Raw genomic sequence first — 16,295 nt, forward strand, 5'->3', positions numbered from 1 at the left:
ACACGCATAGCTCCACTTGTGGCGCTAAATAAGACTCAGGTGTGTATCAAAACAAAGATGGCGGCTCGAGGATAAACCGGATGGGAAATCAAATGGGCTATAAATGTTTTTTTAATGTAACGGGCGAGATGTGTTTTATCCGTACGTGTAGAGGAATCATCCCATTAGCGGTAAGCGTGTTTACACGACACTGCAGAATTATTAACTTTTAGAGAAGCCGACGGTTAGGTCTACTTCTGGGACCTGTATGCTAGCTAATACACCAGGGACACAACCTGCGACTAAATGAGCATTACATTAATTGTGGTTCCACACAAGAAGAAAAATCACTCATAGGAACCATTTATATATCTTACTGCATCTACAGTGTATATTATTATCTGAAAGTAATGATAGCTGTTCCTTTTAGAGAGTTATAGCAGAATTTTTAAAATAGTATTGACAGTATTAATAACAATTTGTATTGGGTATGGTAGGCTTACCTCATGATAAATACATCTAGGCTACTTCTTGTCCCTCAATGAAAAGTCCAGAAGTTGTGACTATCTAAATGTTTGTTTCCAACATAGTTCATTTTCATGTTTGTCTGCTTGTGGAAATTTGATTATTCTTGTAAATAGATTAGGCTACAGGTGAATGTGTAAAGATTGTAATATTCAAACAAAATACACAGAGGAGCTATGTGAAGGATGTGAACTATTATTTCTTGGTTTGCATCACAATTTCAAGAATTGTTTTAATATGTTATTGGTGTAATTTAACTTCCAGACCATTAGATGGGGCCAGTCAACTAATTACAATGCTGTGATTATTGTTGAAGTACTTTGATTTGATTTGATTTGATTTGATTTATTCTTTCAAGCATATAAAACAGTTGATATAACAACACCCATTTTTACACACAATCCAATATCAATTTGATTATACCTAGTACATGCTTGAATGGAGTAGGAAGAAGTCAGACTTATCCAGTCCTACCCCATGACATCATCTTACCATCATTGGTTTGCAAGCAGTAAATGATTCACTTCTACACACACACACACATTATACTAAAAAAAGAATATAACAGTGTTAACATTCTTAAATCACACAATTGATATACTAAAGAATTGTTACAAAATATAATCATTGAGCCTGTTCTTGCATATATCTTGATTGACACATACCTTTATATTTACGTTTGAACTCGTCAATTCTATTACTGTTTTTTATGTCCACACTTAAATTATTCCATAGTTTTACCCCACTTATGGAAATACAAAATCATTTTTTGGTTGCACGTGTAGCATGCACTTTTAAATTTAACTGACCCCTTAAATTATATCCCCCTTCCCTTTCATTAAATAGTTTTTGAATTCCACCAGGTAATAAATTGTTCCTGGCTTTATACATAAACACAGCAGTCTTATATCCCACTAAATCAAAAAATTTTAACAATTTAGACTGTATGAAAGCTCCATTGGTGTGATCCCTATACCCCATCTTATGCACAATTCTTATCGCTCTTTTTTGTAATATATACAATGGTTGAAGTGAGCTTTTGTATGTATTTCCCCAGTTTTCAACGCCATACTCCAAGTATGGTAAAATCAATGAAGAATACAAAATGCGTAGTGCTTTCCCATCCAAAATATATCTAACCCTTGCCAATATCGATATATTTTTTGCTATTTTGTGCTGAACATATCTGATATGAGATTTCCAGGAGAATTTGTCATCAACTATGACACCTAGAAATTTAATTTCATATACTCGTTCTATATTAGCTCCCCCAATTTTCAATTGAAGTTCATTATCTAGTCTACGATTCCCAAATACCATAAATTTAGTTTTATCCAAATTCAGAGATACTATATTACTGTCACACCATTTCTTTATCTTCTCAAGTTCCTGTGAAACCCATCCAGAGAGTTGCTGTAGGTTTTCACCCGATGCCCAAATGGTAGTGTCATCAGCAAACAAAACCACTTTCACTAAATCAGAAACATTGCATATATCATTAATGTATAATATAAATAATTTAGGTCCCAAAACAGAACCCTGAGGCACTCCACACACAATATCCAGCTCACTCGATTGGTATTCACCCAACTTCACAAATTGACGCCTCTGTGTCAAATAACTTCTAATCCATTTCAGAACCATTCCTCTGATCCCATATTTGTTTCCTCTCTGTTCCTAAAGCATATGTACCATGGGGCTGTCTCAATAATCAAATACTGAGATTAATATACATTGACTAATGGGGCAAACATTACATTGTTCGATGAATTTATATAAAGTATAAAACTTTTTTTTATCTGTATGTTTCACTTTAGCCCAGTTTTCTGTTGGACTCTGGGGTGACTTTTTGTAATCCCCTGGTTGATGAATGTTTCCTGTGCAGGCAATTTCAATAGATTATATCTAATGTCTATCATGGAGTTTCCAGATGTTAAACAGTCACTATGACATATTTGAAAAGAAAAATGGCTCTGATTTAAACATTTACATCTTATAAATACTTTGAAATATACAAGATGCACATTTGGGAGCTTATTTTTACTTCAGTTAGGTGCTGTAATAATTGAGAAATGGGGTCTCATTCTGCAAGCTGGTATCTAAGGTAATTTACTTGTTTACCTACTTTTCCCTTTTACTTTTCGTACTTTATATTTTGATCCTAATACTTTTGCACTTTTACATATGTAACGATTTGAATGCAGGACCTACTTGTAACAGAGTATTTTTACACTGTATGCTACTGTTAAATAAGCAAACAATCTGAGTACTTCTTCCACCACTGTGAAATACTTAAAGTACTAAAAGTAAAGGTAGTCATTATGCAGAGTGCAGAATATCATAATATATATTATACTTTTAGATTATAGTGATTGCTGCATTGTTGTGTTCATCATATTTAATGTCGCAGTTAATAAAGGTGGGGCTAATGTTAGTTACCCTATTGCCTATACTTAATTTTAAGTATTTTATATATTGCTGGGTATCGTGTGAATATCTCATCTATGATCAGTAAAGTCTTATGGTTGTACTATATTTTGTTTTATTCATCTAAACCTGAAACATAACTTAAATATATGTAGTAAAAAGTAAAATAGTTGCATCTGAAATGTAGTGAAGTCGTAGTAAGAAGCAGTAAAAAACTAAAATACTACAAATACCTCAAAGTTGTTATTGGGTAAATGGACTTGGTTACTTTCCATATACTGTAAAAATCACTATAGCTTACATGTCCTGTGTTACTCTTAAACAACTAAAGACTGTTTAAAACTGGGCTGCTGATTTCTGAAACCTATGAGTTGTTGGTTAACTTCAGTGTAAACAAATAAGGTTTTCACTTTTCTTTCAGGGGTGGTGGCGGAGGAATCACTGATCAGTTACTGGCGAAGCTACAAATGAGGCTGATACTGATATGTCCGATACTCCACTGGCACTTGAAAGCAGCAGCAGGCCAGTCGCTCCGGGCGCTGTCGGAGCTTTTCGGATCCGTCGAAGTGCTCGAAGTGTTCGTGTGCCAACGGCTACAAACATCGGCACCGGACAGGTGTCAGTGCACATGAACTGCTGTCCGTGAGAGTGGGTGTTAGCGTTCTTTAAAAACCTCAAAACCGCTTTACAGTCACCATAATGGCAGAGATGAGCAGTCGACTGTGCTGCAGTTCGCCATCCAGCTACAACAGCAGGACGACGCGTTTCTCCTCCTAATAACTTGCTTTGCTGCGGCCCGAGCAGTTTGTTCTTCTGAGGGCGTCGACGTTTCTTACATTGTGTTCTTCTATTATTTGCTGTTTCTCTCACTCGATCGGAAACGGCAGCAGCGACGTCTCAAGGAGGAGCATCCCCCTGGTGTTTATTACAGGAGGGGACGCACAACAAACCAGGGACTCGACGCACATACAGTCAGGAGCAAACATGTTCGAGACCAGAGGAATCCCCTTTGTCCTGTTGGACATAGCCTGTCTGATTCTAGGTATGTGTTTAAATGGCTTTCACTGACTTCGTTTGCATGTTTATTTGGTGCTGTTATTGATATAAGCCTATTTGTGATCTGATCAATCCCCCTGTTCGGATATTTAGCAGCTTGCCACCATTTGAAGGGAGTGGTGAATGTTAATAACCCTCCAGTGGGAAGACTTTGACATTATTTTAATCTCTAATCAAACAACATGTTATGTCACTTGTGATATCTGTATAGCTAAAGGTTTGCTTAGGCTATATTGTAATTTCTAACTACAATCAAGAATAATGTGTTCGTTGTTTTCATTTTATGCAAATTGGTATCCAAAGTGTTTTCGTTAGTTGCAGATGCTCCATCCACTGGTTAATATGACGCTGTTTTGTAGAGTGCAGCAATTTATAATAATGCATTAAATCCACTGTACCACTGCAGTAATTCCAATTATCAGTGTTATATCAATTATACTGTAGTACTTCCTGATTTTCTTGGTTGAAAGTTAGTTGTCTTATGTTTTCTGACTCACTGACTTGTATTTCATTTACTCAAATAGTGAAAGTTTACACTTATAAATAGGTTGTCTGTAAACTGACTTCTATAAAAAGGTTTAAAACATGAAGTGCTGCCACTGCCTATTATTAATCAGTTGATTAGTGTCAAAACTAACTAATCAGTTGTTTGGCTAATAAAATGTAAGAGATGATTTTTAAAGAATCCATCCCAGTTTGTCTCAGCAACACTCCAAAATCCAAAGAGATTCACTAGTCTGTTATGTGTTACAAAGAAAATGTCAAATCCTCATCTTAGAAACAGCAAATATTTGACATTTTTGCTTAAAAAGATTTTTTTTAATTGCAGGTTGACGTTCACTCAAATATTGATAATTAAATTTTACCCATGCCTGATCATAAACTGCACTTCTCGTTAAATAAACATGCCATTTCTTACATCAAATTCAGAATTGTTGTTTAGAAATATCATTATAAATGGCACAGCTGCCCATCATACTGTCTTTTAAACCCACTTGTCTGGTTTCTCTTCCTAAAGACAGGGAAATTCCAGGGCTGCTAATTAAAATATGAGTCAGTAAATCTAAATTGCAGTTTGAAATGTGGGAACCCTTCAAATTTAATCTGTGGTAATTTGTCTCACCCACTTTTAAAGCCTTTAAATGTGAATATATGAATCATTGTGTAGGTGCGCACAGGGCAGCACTGTTTCAGTTTTGTTGCACAGGCACAGACATTATCTCTGTGACTTTTGTGTCTTTTAAATCAGATTCCAAATCATTTGAGCCATGGCTCATAAAGCTATTGTTTACCTTGGTCAGTCTAGAGTAAACACTGCCTAAGTACCTGATTAAGTCCACATGTACAACGAATGCAATCTAAAGCCCTGCCATATCATCCAAATGCATGAAGCTTACAGTGTTTCAGGTATTGGTAAAATTGCAAATGTTTATTATTGTGGTCATATTGGATAAGTGGTATAGATCTCAGTAACAGTGCCCCTGCGCTATAGTCTTAATGCTTTGACATTAGAACAAGATGAGCCTCCAAGATGGTTTTAAACTGAGATTTAAGGCGACTCCAGAGAAACATACATCATTCTACTCAGTGAAACTCAAACATCCAAGTGACATAACCGTATGGGCAGTCTTTAACCTTTTGCTAAACTTGCAGAGCTTCAGATTTATTTTATTTTGCTTAATTTAGTAAGTGCCTTACAGGGGAATGTATCCAGGGAGAGGCAGTATGTCTGTACAACCTCAGTAATGCTGTTTGAATGATGGACTGATGCAAAAGCAAACTGGATTAATCTGCTGATGACACAGACAATTCAGTTATAACCAAGCATCTGCCAGAGTCCATCTCCAGACCCGGGCTGTTTCCACCAGCTGAATGTTACTAGACATTTATTTTCTGAAGTGCACAGTGCTCAGAGTGGGTATATTTGTCCTGGTTTGCTCCCACAGCTGATATCATTTGGTTGTTAATACAGTTACTGAGAAGGCTGCTAATATGAGATGAAGTAAAATTAGTTATGTTAAAATATCCACGTTTCTTTTTGTGTTTGTGTTGAGAAACTCTTTAGTTGTATAGACGAGAAGACAAAGCGCAACACTGCTCCTTACCGTGGTTAGTAAGTAACATGGGGGTCCTGCTGTTGTGTGCTTGTCCAGACAGGCACTTCCAGCTGTTGTAACCAGTCACATTAGGATGGCACAGCTGACCATGTTAACACTGCAGATAGAACAGAAATACCAGACAGAATTAGAAAGTAGTTCATGCACAGTCCCCAAGCATTTGTGGGTGAAAGTGTATCTTCATGTAATGATGTGTTCTCTCTGCCATTTGTGGACATGAATTGATGTTGTGCATTACAGTTCAGTAACAGACCCTCACTTTGTGCTTGAATGGGTGAATAACTGTGTCTTTTCTCTACTATGCAATGGGCTAAACTGGCCAGTCAGCCAGAGAGATGACAGCATTACACTCAGACTTTGGACTCAATATCCAATTAGAATAACATGTTATCTTTATGGTATTTTATCTGTAGGGCTTAGCTATGTTCATAGCTCCTTTCATACCAGTGTGACTTCTCAATCCTCCCTGCAGAAAAACAAGCCACTGATTTTTCATTTTATTTCATTTTATTTATGTACTTATTTTTAAATATTGACGTTACTGCTGCCAAGTGTTTTACTATGTCATACATCGTTTTGTGTTGTATCGGAGTTCAGTAATGCACGTTATCTGAGGCTACAAATGAAAGGTTAAGTTGAACAACATCTGTCTGTTTTTGGAGCAAATCTTAAGAAAAGACCAAAACCAACAATTAAATCATCCAACAAATAAGTACTGTTTGTGTTGGTAAAACCTGATGCAGCCTGTTTGTCTCTGCCATAGGCCTCCGTTAACACATAAATGGGCGACACCATCGCACTGAGTGACAGGTTCTTTCATTAGGTGAACATGGGCGTTGTATTCAGTCGATGCCACCTGCCACTGTAAATACTTGCTAACCAAATTCAAATGAATCTGTAGCTGAAAATGGTCCTCAACACATGCACTGCAAGTCTGCCGTGAGAAATATTTACTGAAAACTAGTCTCCAACTGTTTTAGTAAATAAAAAAAGAAGGTGTGTATTTGTGACCAGTATGAACCAGTGGCCTTATGGCTGAGAGGTGAAACATGAGGATGGATGAACACATTGTTGGTTTTCTTCTTTTCCTTAGGTTAAGCCAGCCTTATCTTCTATCTGGACTCTTAAAAAGGTTGGGGTCTCTCATTTCTATAACAGAGATATAATTAATGTAAATGTAGTTTGGTGCATGTTTTGTAGTTTGAGCTGATGAGCACCATCATCTAGCTTTCATCAAATTCGCTTACAACTGGAAAAATAAAGAGTCCTCAACCTTTTTCTTTGGCACCTTCCATTTCTCTGCCATCCTTGTGTTTTTTTGTTGTTATACCTCTGACCTCTTCCAGTGGTAACCCATCCTGGTCTCTCCATCCACAGGAGGGCTGCCTCTGGCAGTCTTTAACCTGGGTAAGATCCGCCCCTACCAGAGGGGCTTTTTCTGTAATGACGACAGCATCAACTACCCTTTCCACCAGAGCACAATCACCTCCACAGTGCTCTACACTGTGGGCTTCACTCTGCCCATTAGCTGCGTAAGTAGGATTTAATCAAGGCAGGTTGATAACAGACACATGACAGATCCCATGGAAAATATGTTGACTTGTTCAACCACAGGTGTAACGTCAAAGCATACCAGGGCGTGTCAGGGTACCTGTGTATACAGGTGTGGTGGTACACCTACATGGAATGCAACCATTATTATGGTTACCAGCTTGTTGTGGTTTCTCTGCTATAGTGAGTCTGCCATGAGACATGTCTGTTAGGGCTGACAGAGGCCTGTACATTACAGAAGAGAGTTCCAGAGCCTGATTCAGGGCGTGTTGAGAACAACTAGCTTCCTATTAGATATTACAATTAACTTAATTTGATCAGCATCTGCCAAGTGTCACACCAGTTACTGAAGCCAAATGTGTTTCGTGTCATTTATTTAGTTCTGCTACTGCTTCTTATTCCACCGTGAGCCTTGTGACATCACTGTTACAGTTGACCAACACCGACTCCTCAGGTTGTGTACAAAAAGACTAAGGCAAAGGATGATGCCCGCTTAAAAACATTTAATACAAAATTAAACACAAAAACTATCCTCCTTTTACTGATGTCTCCATCTACTGCTGCAGGATTTAGAAAGCTTTGTGCAAAAAATGACTGTTTAAAGTGATTTTAATCATCCTGTAGGTCAGCGTTCATTTTGCTAACATTTATTTTCAATTAACAATCCAATACTAAACCTCTGGTTTAACAGTCCAATACTAAACCTCAGCCAAACGCACACACTCTGTCAAAGAAAGGACCAGAGTTTAACCCAGCTACTGCTTGTACACTATGTACTATTAAATAAAAAGTATAACGGTAGTTACAGCTGAGCTTTTTTGCTCTTAATTTAATCATCATGTTTTCAATGTTCACTCTAGTAGGTGAACTTTGGCTGTTAATTAGTACAACAGATATGAAGCCTGCTTCCTTTAAATGGCAGCACTGCTGTTCTGGAATGGAGCAGTTTGTTTTGAGAGAATGACAAAGGCAGAAAGGGTTGCTGATGGTGTGTGCACTTTGCTTGTGTGTGTTATTTCTATGTGGTGTCGGTGACTTATCTCTTCCATCTTGCGGTCTTTGTGTTTCATGACTAATCATTTCCATTTCTAACATTTCTGCCTTAAATGAATTGTGAGTTTTACTTACTTCATTATCTTACTTCACTGTCTGTCAGAGGAGGATGTGGGTCTTTCAAACAGAAGTGGTTAGTCAGTTTTAGGAACAGGTTAAGTAGTGCGTAGAAGAAACAATAGGTTCCACTTTGAGAGGATGGTTCAGTCATTAACAGTAAGTGTGAAGGGGGTACCTATGGTTTCTTTTTGCACGGCGCCAGCTTCAGCCCGCTGTGTATTTATTAGTGAGAATTAAATCTAGGATTACGATCCCTAATTAAAACATGCCTCCTGCACCTATCACAGCTTCAGAAAGAAAGAAGAAGGAGCTCTCTTCTCTGGATGCTCCATAACCTGCTTAGAAATGACATTTTTATGCTCTCAGGTTTTTCTGTTAACATCCGCTGTCTTGTTGCTATGCCCACCCTTTAAACATTATTTGCACCCTGATGTTCCTGAAAGCTGGCAAGGATCCTGCTGCTTCCAGAGGAACCTCACATGGCTTTCACCTGCTGCTCTCACCTGCACACACTGCTGCATCATGGGTAGAGTGGGCCCCAGTGACATCTTGTAACCAATATGTTTTCCTTGTTTTTTTCCCTCACTGCTTCTCCGTTAGCTGGAATTCCGTTTGTAATACTCAATGTACAACACAGACCTTTCCGCCGAGGCTTTTTCTGTAATGATGATTCACTCAAGTATCCTGTTAAAGAAGACACCATTTCCTATCCATTGCTAGGAGCTGTTATGATTCCCATCACAATAATCACTGTAAGTGCATCTGTTTGGTTTCACCTTGGTGCTTCTTATATCTTTCTTGGTCCACTTGTACACCCTTGTCTTATCTCTTATACCATGGACATTGCCATTCATTATAAAGTATGTGTGGTTTTAATTGCTTGCGTAACCAGTCATTACCATTAGTTAGATTACTTACTGCATGTGGTAAAAATGTTTCCAAAACATTAACATTTAAAGATGAAGCAGAAATGCGACCAGAGGCTTTACTGTGACACTAACAGCACTAAATCAATCTGCAGCTGCTGCAGTACTTTGCAAAAGAAACACTAATACAGATGTGAAAGCCTTTACAAGAAGGGTAGTGGGAACTTCAGCCAGCTGCTGATGCCCCAAAAGAGTCTCTGTCCATTCAGTGAACAAAAAGCGGAACATATACATTTACTCAAGACTGTAGGGTTTGTGAACAAAACGGCTGAAAAGCCAACATGGGAAACAAACGTAATGACATGCACCAAAACCACATTTTATGCAAGTGGAATTCTTGAGCCATTCTTCTGACACATTTCACATCACTATGAACACAATAGTAAATACAAAGATGTTTACTCTGAACCCCGATAATAGGCATGATTTAACTGAAATGTTTGGATCTAATATTATACTGTATGTTTAGTATTTTAAGTGGACATCATCCTACTGTCGTGATATTGTCAGCATTACTATGTCTGTATGGTACAGTGGGGTGGCAACTTGGAGGTAATGCCAATTTGGTCAATTTGTGGTTTGTCAGGTTCTCTGCAATTGGACGTGTCGAGGTGTTGTCACAGAGTGCTGCGCCCAAGTTAAACTTTGCTTTTACTTCAGTGCAGGGATGGCGTGCCCACTGCGTCCTATCTGAACATGGCTTAACAGCCAGGCTTGATTAATCCTGGTTCCTTATTTGTTCTGTCAGCAGTCACTCTGATCAGAATCCAATGAATTGTTTTACAGTTAATCTGTAAAATGTGATAGCGTTCATGAAAATTACACACACACACATATACTGTAGCTCATTTGGGTCATTCCACAAAAGGTTTTGGATTAGTGGTTGTAATTCATCTTCATGGTATATTTCTAGATAAACATATAATTTCAGCTAAAGACAGTGGTTAGAAAATGTATATTTTAGGTGACATGATGCATTCAGTTGGTCCGTTACCACCTGCCACGTTTGTTCTCTCTTTTTCTGTAATGATGATTCACTCAAGTATCCTGTTAAATAAGGATAATCACCTTTATTTGGCCAAGTGTGTTACACGCAAGGAATTTGTATAGAACCGGCACCAACTCATACCAATGGCTCTAACCGTCAGGGGCAACTTGGGGGTTCAGTGTCTTGCCCAAGGACACTTCAGCCTGTGGACTGCAGGCACCAAGATTTGAACCTCCAACCCTCCAGTTGGGAGACGACCACTCTGCCCAGTGAACCACAGTTGACACCATTTCAGACATAGTAATGTTGACAAATAAAACACAGCTTATATGTCGGCATCAGTGAATCTGTTATCGACCTCGTGGTCTGTTGAAGAAAGCAGTGAAGTGCATATTTATCCAAATTACTTAGACCTGGCCTGACTTGGCCACACCTCAACATTGTGAAACACATTAAGCCAGGATGCACATACAGTGCCTTGTGAAAGTATTCGGCCCCCTTGAACTTTGCGACCTTTTGCCACATTTCAGGCTTCAAACATAAAGATATAAAACTGTAATTTTTTGTGAAGAATCAACAACAAGTGGGACACAATCATGAAGTGGACGAAATTTATTGGATATTTCAAACGTTTTTAACAAATAAAAAACTGAAAAATTGGGCGTGCAAAATTATTCAGCCCCCTTAAGTTAATACTTTGTAGCGCCACCTTTTGCTGCGATTACAGCTGTAAGTCGCTTGGGGTATGTCTCTATCAGTTTTGCACATCGAGAGACTGAAATTTTTGCCCATTCCTCCTTGCAAAACAGCTCGAGCTCAGTGAGGTTGGATGGAGAGCATTTGTGAACAGCAGTTTTCAGTTCTTTCCACAGATTCTCGATTGGATTCAGGTCTAGACTTTGACTTGGCCATTCTAACACCTGGATATGTTTAGTTTTGAACCATTCCATTGTAGATTTTGCTTTAGGTTTTGGATCATTGTCTTGTTGGAAGACAAATCTCCGTCCCAGTCTCAGGTCGTTTGCAGACTCCATCAGGTTTCCTTCCAAAATGGTCCTGTATTTGGCTCCATCCATCTCCCCATCAATTTTAACCATCTCCCCTGTCCCTGCTGAAGAAAACCAGGCCCAAACCATGATGCTGCCACCACCATGTTTGACAGTGGGGATGGTGTGTTCAGGGTGATGAGCTGTGTTGCTTTTACGCCAAACATAACGTTTTGCATTGTTGCCAAAAAGTTCAATTTTGGTTTCATCTGACCAGAGCACCTTCTTCCACATGTTTGGTGTGTCTCCCAGGTGGCTTGTGGCAAACTTTAAACGACACTTTTTATGGATATCTTTAAGAAATGGCTTTCTTCTTGCCACTCTTCCATAAAGGCCAGATTTGTGCAGTATACGACTGATTGTTGTCCTATGGACAGAGTCTCCCACCTCAGCTGTAGATCTCTGCAGTTCATCCAGAGTGATCATGGGCCTCTTGGCTGCATCTCTGATCAGTCTTCTCCTTGTATGAGCTGAAAGTTTAGAGGGACGGCCAGGTCTTGGTAGATTTGCAGTGGTCTGATACTCCTTCCATTTCAATATTATCGCTTGCACAGTGCTCCTTGGGATGTTTAAAGCTTGGGAAATCTTTTTGTATCCAAATCCGGCTTTAAACTTCTCCACAACAGTATCTCGGACCTGCCTGGTGTGTTCCTTGTTCTTCATGATGCTCTCTGCGCTTTAAACGGACCTCTGAGACTATCACAGTGCAGGTGCATTTATACGGAGACTTGATTACACACAGGTGGATTCTATTTATCATCATTAGTACTTTAGGTCAACATTGGATCATTCAGAGATCCTCACTGAACTTCTGGAGAGAGTTTGCTGCACTGAAAGTAAAGGGGCTGAATAATTTTGCACGCCCGATTTTTCAGTTTTTTATTTGTTAAAAAAACGTTTGAAATATCCAATACATTTCGTTCCACTTCATGATTGTGTCCCACTTGTTGTTGATTCTTCACAAAAAATTACAGTTTTATATCTTTATGTTTGAAGCCTGAAATGTGGCAAAAGGTCGCAAAGTTCAAGGGGGCCGAATACTTTCGCAAGGCACTATAGTAGACTAGGTCTAGCCCCACTTTGTCTTGTTAGCTTGGATTTCTTAATTCTAATTTTGTGTAATACCCCCAGGACATGGTTAGCTTTTCTTATCATAAAGACTGGAAACAGAAGGAAACATCTGTCTTTGCTCTTTCCAAAATAATCTACACACTTGCACCCTAAAACTTAGTAATTAAATTATTTTACCTTCATTGATTAAAAAAAAAAAAAAAAAAAAAGTACAAAAACTGGACTGTAAAAGATGCTGATAGGCTCATTTTGTTACCCTTCAGCAGAGGCGGGTCGGCTGTAGCCTTTATGCTAAGATAAGTGAACTGTTTCCTGGCAGTAGTTTCATATTTACAGATAGGACAATAAAGCAGTATGAGTATTTCCCAAGAGGTCAGATCATTCCTTTATACTCTGTTAAAGAAACAAGATTTCTTTGTGAACTTTGTAACACCAAACCTACTATTTTAGCCCCAGTTATTGATGATGGGATTAGGGAATATTGCTGCCTCTGATGTTCCTACATTTCATTCAGTTACATCTTTTAATTCTCATTTGACATCTATTTCTGTACAAATATCCTGACTCTTATCTTTTCCTCCCTTCCCCTTCCTTTACAGATTATCTTGGGCGAGTGCCTTTCAGTTTATCTAAAGCGCGTCCGATCCAACTCCTCATTTGGCAGCTACCTTGCCCGTGTTTACAAAGCCATTGGTACCTTCCTCTTTGGGGCTGCGATGAGCCAGTCTTTGACCGACATAGCCAAGTATTCTATTGGCCGACTCAGGCCACACTTTCTGACAGTTTGCAAACCTGATTGGACACTTCTCAACTGTTCCTCTGGGGCTTATATCGAGGATTTCACCTGCGCTGGAGATCCAACAAAAGTCAATGAGGCCAGGTGGGTTTTATTTAATCTCTTTCTCTTATATATAATATTTGGAAATGGATGGATGGATGTGGAGCTAAAATGATTTAACTCATTAGTTAATAGCAAAAAAAAGCCAGCAGCAAGCTTAAATGTGAGGATTTGATGCTTTTCATATATTTATCTGAATATCTTTGGGTTTTCTTTGTCAAATAAGAATAGATCACCGGAGGTTGGGGAAAATTCTTGGATTTTTATGGACAAAAATTGTTAAATGAATTATTAGCTCTGTGCTCTCCATTGCTTTGTAACATGCTCACGGTGTGAGTGAAAAGGGTAAATGTTTCACTGAAGATCCTATAATGTGTTTCCTTTGATTTAGAATCTGCCCAATATTTTGAGATGAAGTACTCAAGATTCCACTGGGCTTTGCATGCATGATTGCTTCTGAGCACAACAAACAGGTTCAAGAAAAACAATCTCAGTAACCGGTTATTTCATTAGGTACATAAAGATTACATTAATAGTACTGCCACAAATCCTCCCTTTATGAAGGGGATCCCACTTTTCATAAGTGAGCCATAAGATTTGTGAACAGAATTACCTACCATGAACTGACAAACTTGCTGTGTGTACACAGATGATATGATTTCCAGCTCACCACAGCAGAGATACAAGAATCAAGTAATATCCCAGGAATGTAAAGCTTGTTTTGATTCAGGTCCCTATCCTTTATCAGCTCAGAGCAGAAGGAAGTACTGGGAGGAGAGGATATCCACTTCTAATTCTGACGTAGTAACACCCACCGAGAGCAGCTGTAATTATAGAAGCAGAGGCCTAAATAGTGGCATCACCTCTGCCAACTGTATCCATGTTAACGCTTTATTATGGACTACAAGGAACTTTGTGCTCTTTGCTATTCTGCTTAACTTAAGGTGCATTAACTAAGATTTTATCGTTTAATCAATCAAAAAATGGGACAGGTTGTCATGACCCACCCACCCATGACGGTTTGTTGCCTACAGCACTTCTATTGTTATTCCAACTTCTCTACCCTGTGTTGTCAAAGTACGGCATGTAAATTAGCCCCATCCTCCACCTAATGAACGAAATGAAAGATGTTTTTCTGCACAAGAATTCCTATATGCCTGGACTGTGTGGTTATGCATAAATGGTGAATTTGAATCTTGAAATCTTGAATCATATTGGCAGCAGCCAGTGTTCTACTGGATTGCCACATTTACTCGTCAGTCAGCTAAGACTAGCTTCAGACTGGAGGCTGCATTTTGTACAGTTTGTTGTAACCAGGCATCCATAGTTTACGTTCTGGCTAAGAAGCAGGAAGTGATGGGAAGAGCGAGCGGCTTATATCAGTTTGTTTTGAGTCTCACTAGACCTTTTAGCAGTTCAAAAGAAATTGGAGTAAAGGTTAAGTTTTTCTATTTTTAGATTGAGAGTGTTGTGTTTTTCTTCACCCCCATGAACAGTTTCCCTGAGCTTCTAAGAGCTGAGCGGACATTTGCCCACTCACCCGTCTGTGCTATACATTTACAGGGTGTGGTGCACGATCAATAAAATTTCCATGAGCTCCGTTATTACTCGGAAATGTAACTTAATGAAACATTTATTGGCAAGTCAAAAGAAGGATCAGGTGATTCAATGCACTGATATAACCAAGGCTCAAATGATGTATTCTAGCTCCTGTGTATGTTTGCACTAGTCTGCTAGTCACTAATAGAGCTAATAAGCTCAGTGGAAGAGGAGGGAGCAGGTCGGGCTGGCTCCTCCGGGTCCTCTTACAGTAATGTGATTCCTCCTCAGTTTAACCTCCATGAGAGAGTTGTGTGTGTGTTTTCATTTAAAACATAAAGATGCTCTGTCTCCTGACACGTTGAGTGCTTAATAAAATGTATTAGTTTTTTTGTAACTATTTATTTTGTAAGATGGGTATACATAACATGAATATAGACTGTGGAGCGCTCCCTGGCAGTTTAAACCTGATGCCACAGAGGAGGTATAGAGTCCAGCCGTATTATTACATTGCTAGCATGGCTCTAAACAAGTGTTATTGACTTTTTGTGTGTGGATCTACACAGCAACAGTCGGTGAACCCCAGGCATGGATGTGGCCAGTGTGCAGTGCTGACTAATAGATGTATAATGATAAATTATGTAGGAATACAACAAGACATGTCAGAGTTTCCTACTGGCTTTTGTTTGAAGCAAATGGGGACAGCAAAGTCATGTGATGCTCTTGTCTTTCCACTGCAGATTATCCTTCTACTCCGGCCACTCCTCTTTCTCTATGTACTGCATGCTGTTCCTGGCAGTAAGTATTCAGACCACTTACCTATTGATATACAGTTTTATCAGTATTCACCTGAACACTGGGTCCAAAGGCAAGAACATTCTGGACCTTTATATGACTTTTTAAGCGCTGTAAATATATTTTTAAAGATGAATTTATTGTAATGTTATGTTGCCATGTCAAGCATTTTAGAAAATATCTCCAGCTTATTGACTTTCTTGCTGAGAATAAGATGAGAAGATTGATCGTACTCTTACATTTGTCCTTTAAATATAGAGCTACAGCCAGCAGCTGTTTAGCTTAGCTTGGCTATAGCATTTTATTTAACAGACAGATAAGAAA

At 38.7% G+C, this 16,295-nt stretch overlaps 1 protein-coding gene across 2 annotated transcripts in view; it reads left to right on the forward strand.

Annotated features, from left to right (window-relative positions):
* The window catches only part of plpp1a (phospholipid phosphatase 1a), a 19,364-nt gene continuing 3,069 nt past the window's right edge, over positions 1-16,295 (forward strand). The window contains exons 1-5 of one of the 2 annotated variants that reach the window (XM_020621110.1): positions 1-170; positions 3,353-3,973; positions 9,369-9,520; positions 13,399-13,679; positions 15,917-15,974. In XM_020621110.1, the coding sequence (XP_020476766.1) occupies positions 3,916-3,973; positions 9,369-9,520; positions 13,399-13,679; positions 15,917-15,974 (549 nt within the window). In that variant the 5' untranslated portion in view covers positions 1-170; positions 3,353-3,915. Of the gene's footprint in view, positions 171-3,352; positions 3,974-7,481; positions 7,637-9,368; positions 9,521-13,398; positions 13,680-15,916; positions 15,975-16,295 lie in introns of both variants that reach the window. The other variant, XM_020621109.1, reaches the window with a different exon arrangement.

This window comes from Monopterus albus, unplaced genomic scaffold (assembly GCF_001952655.1).
Source record: "Monopterus albus unplaced genomic scaffold, M_albus_1.0 scaffold253.1, whole genome shotgun sequence".
NCBI classification, from domain to species: Eukaryota; Metazoa; Chordata; class Actinopteri; order Synbranchiformes; family Synbranchidae; genus Monopterus; species Monopterus albus.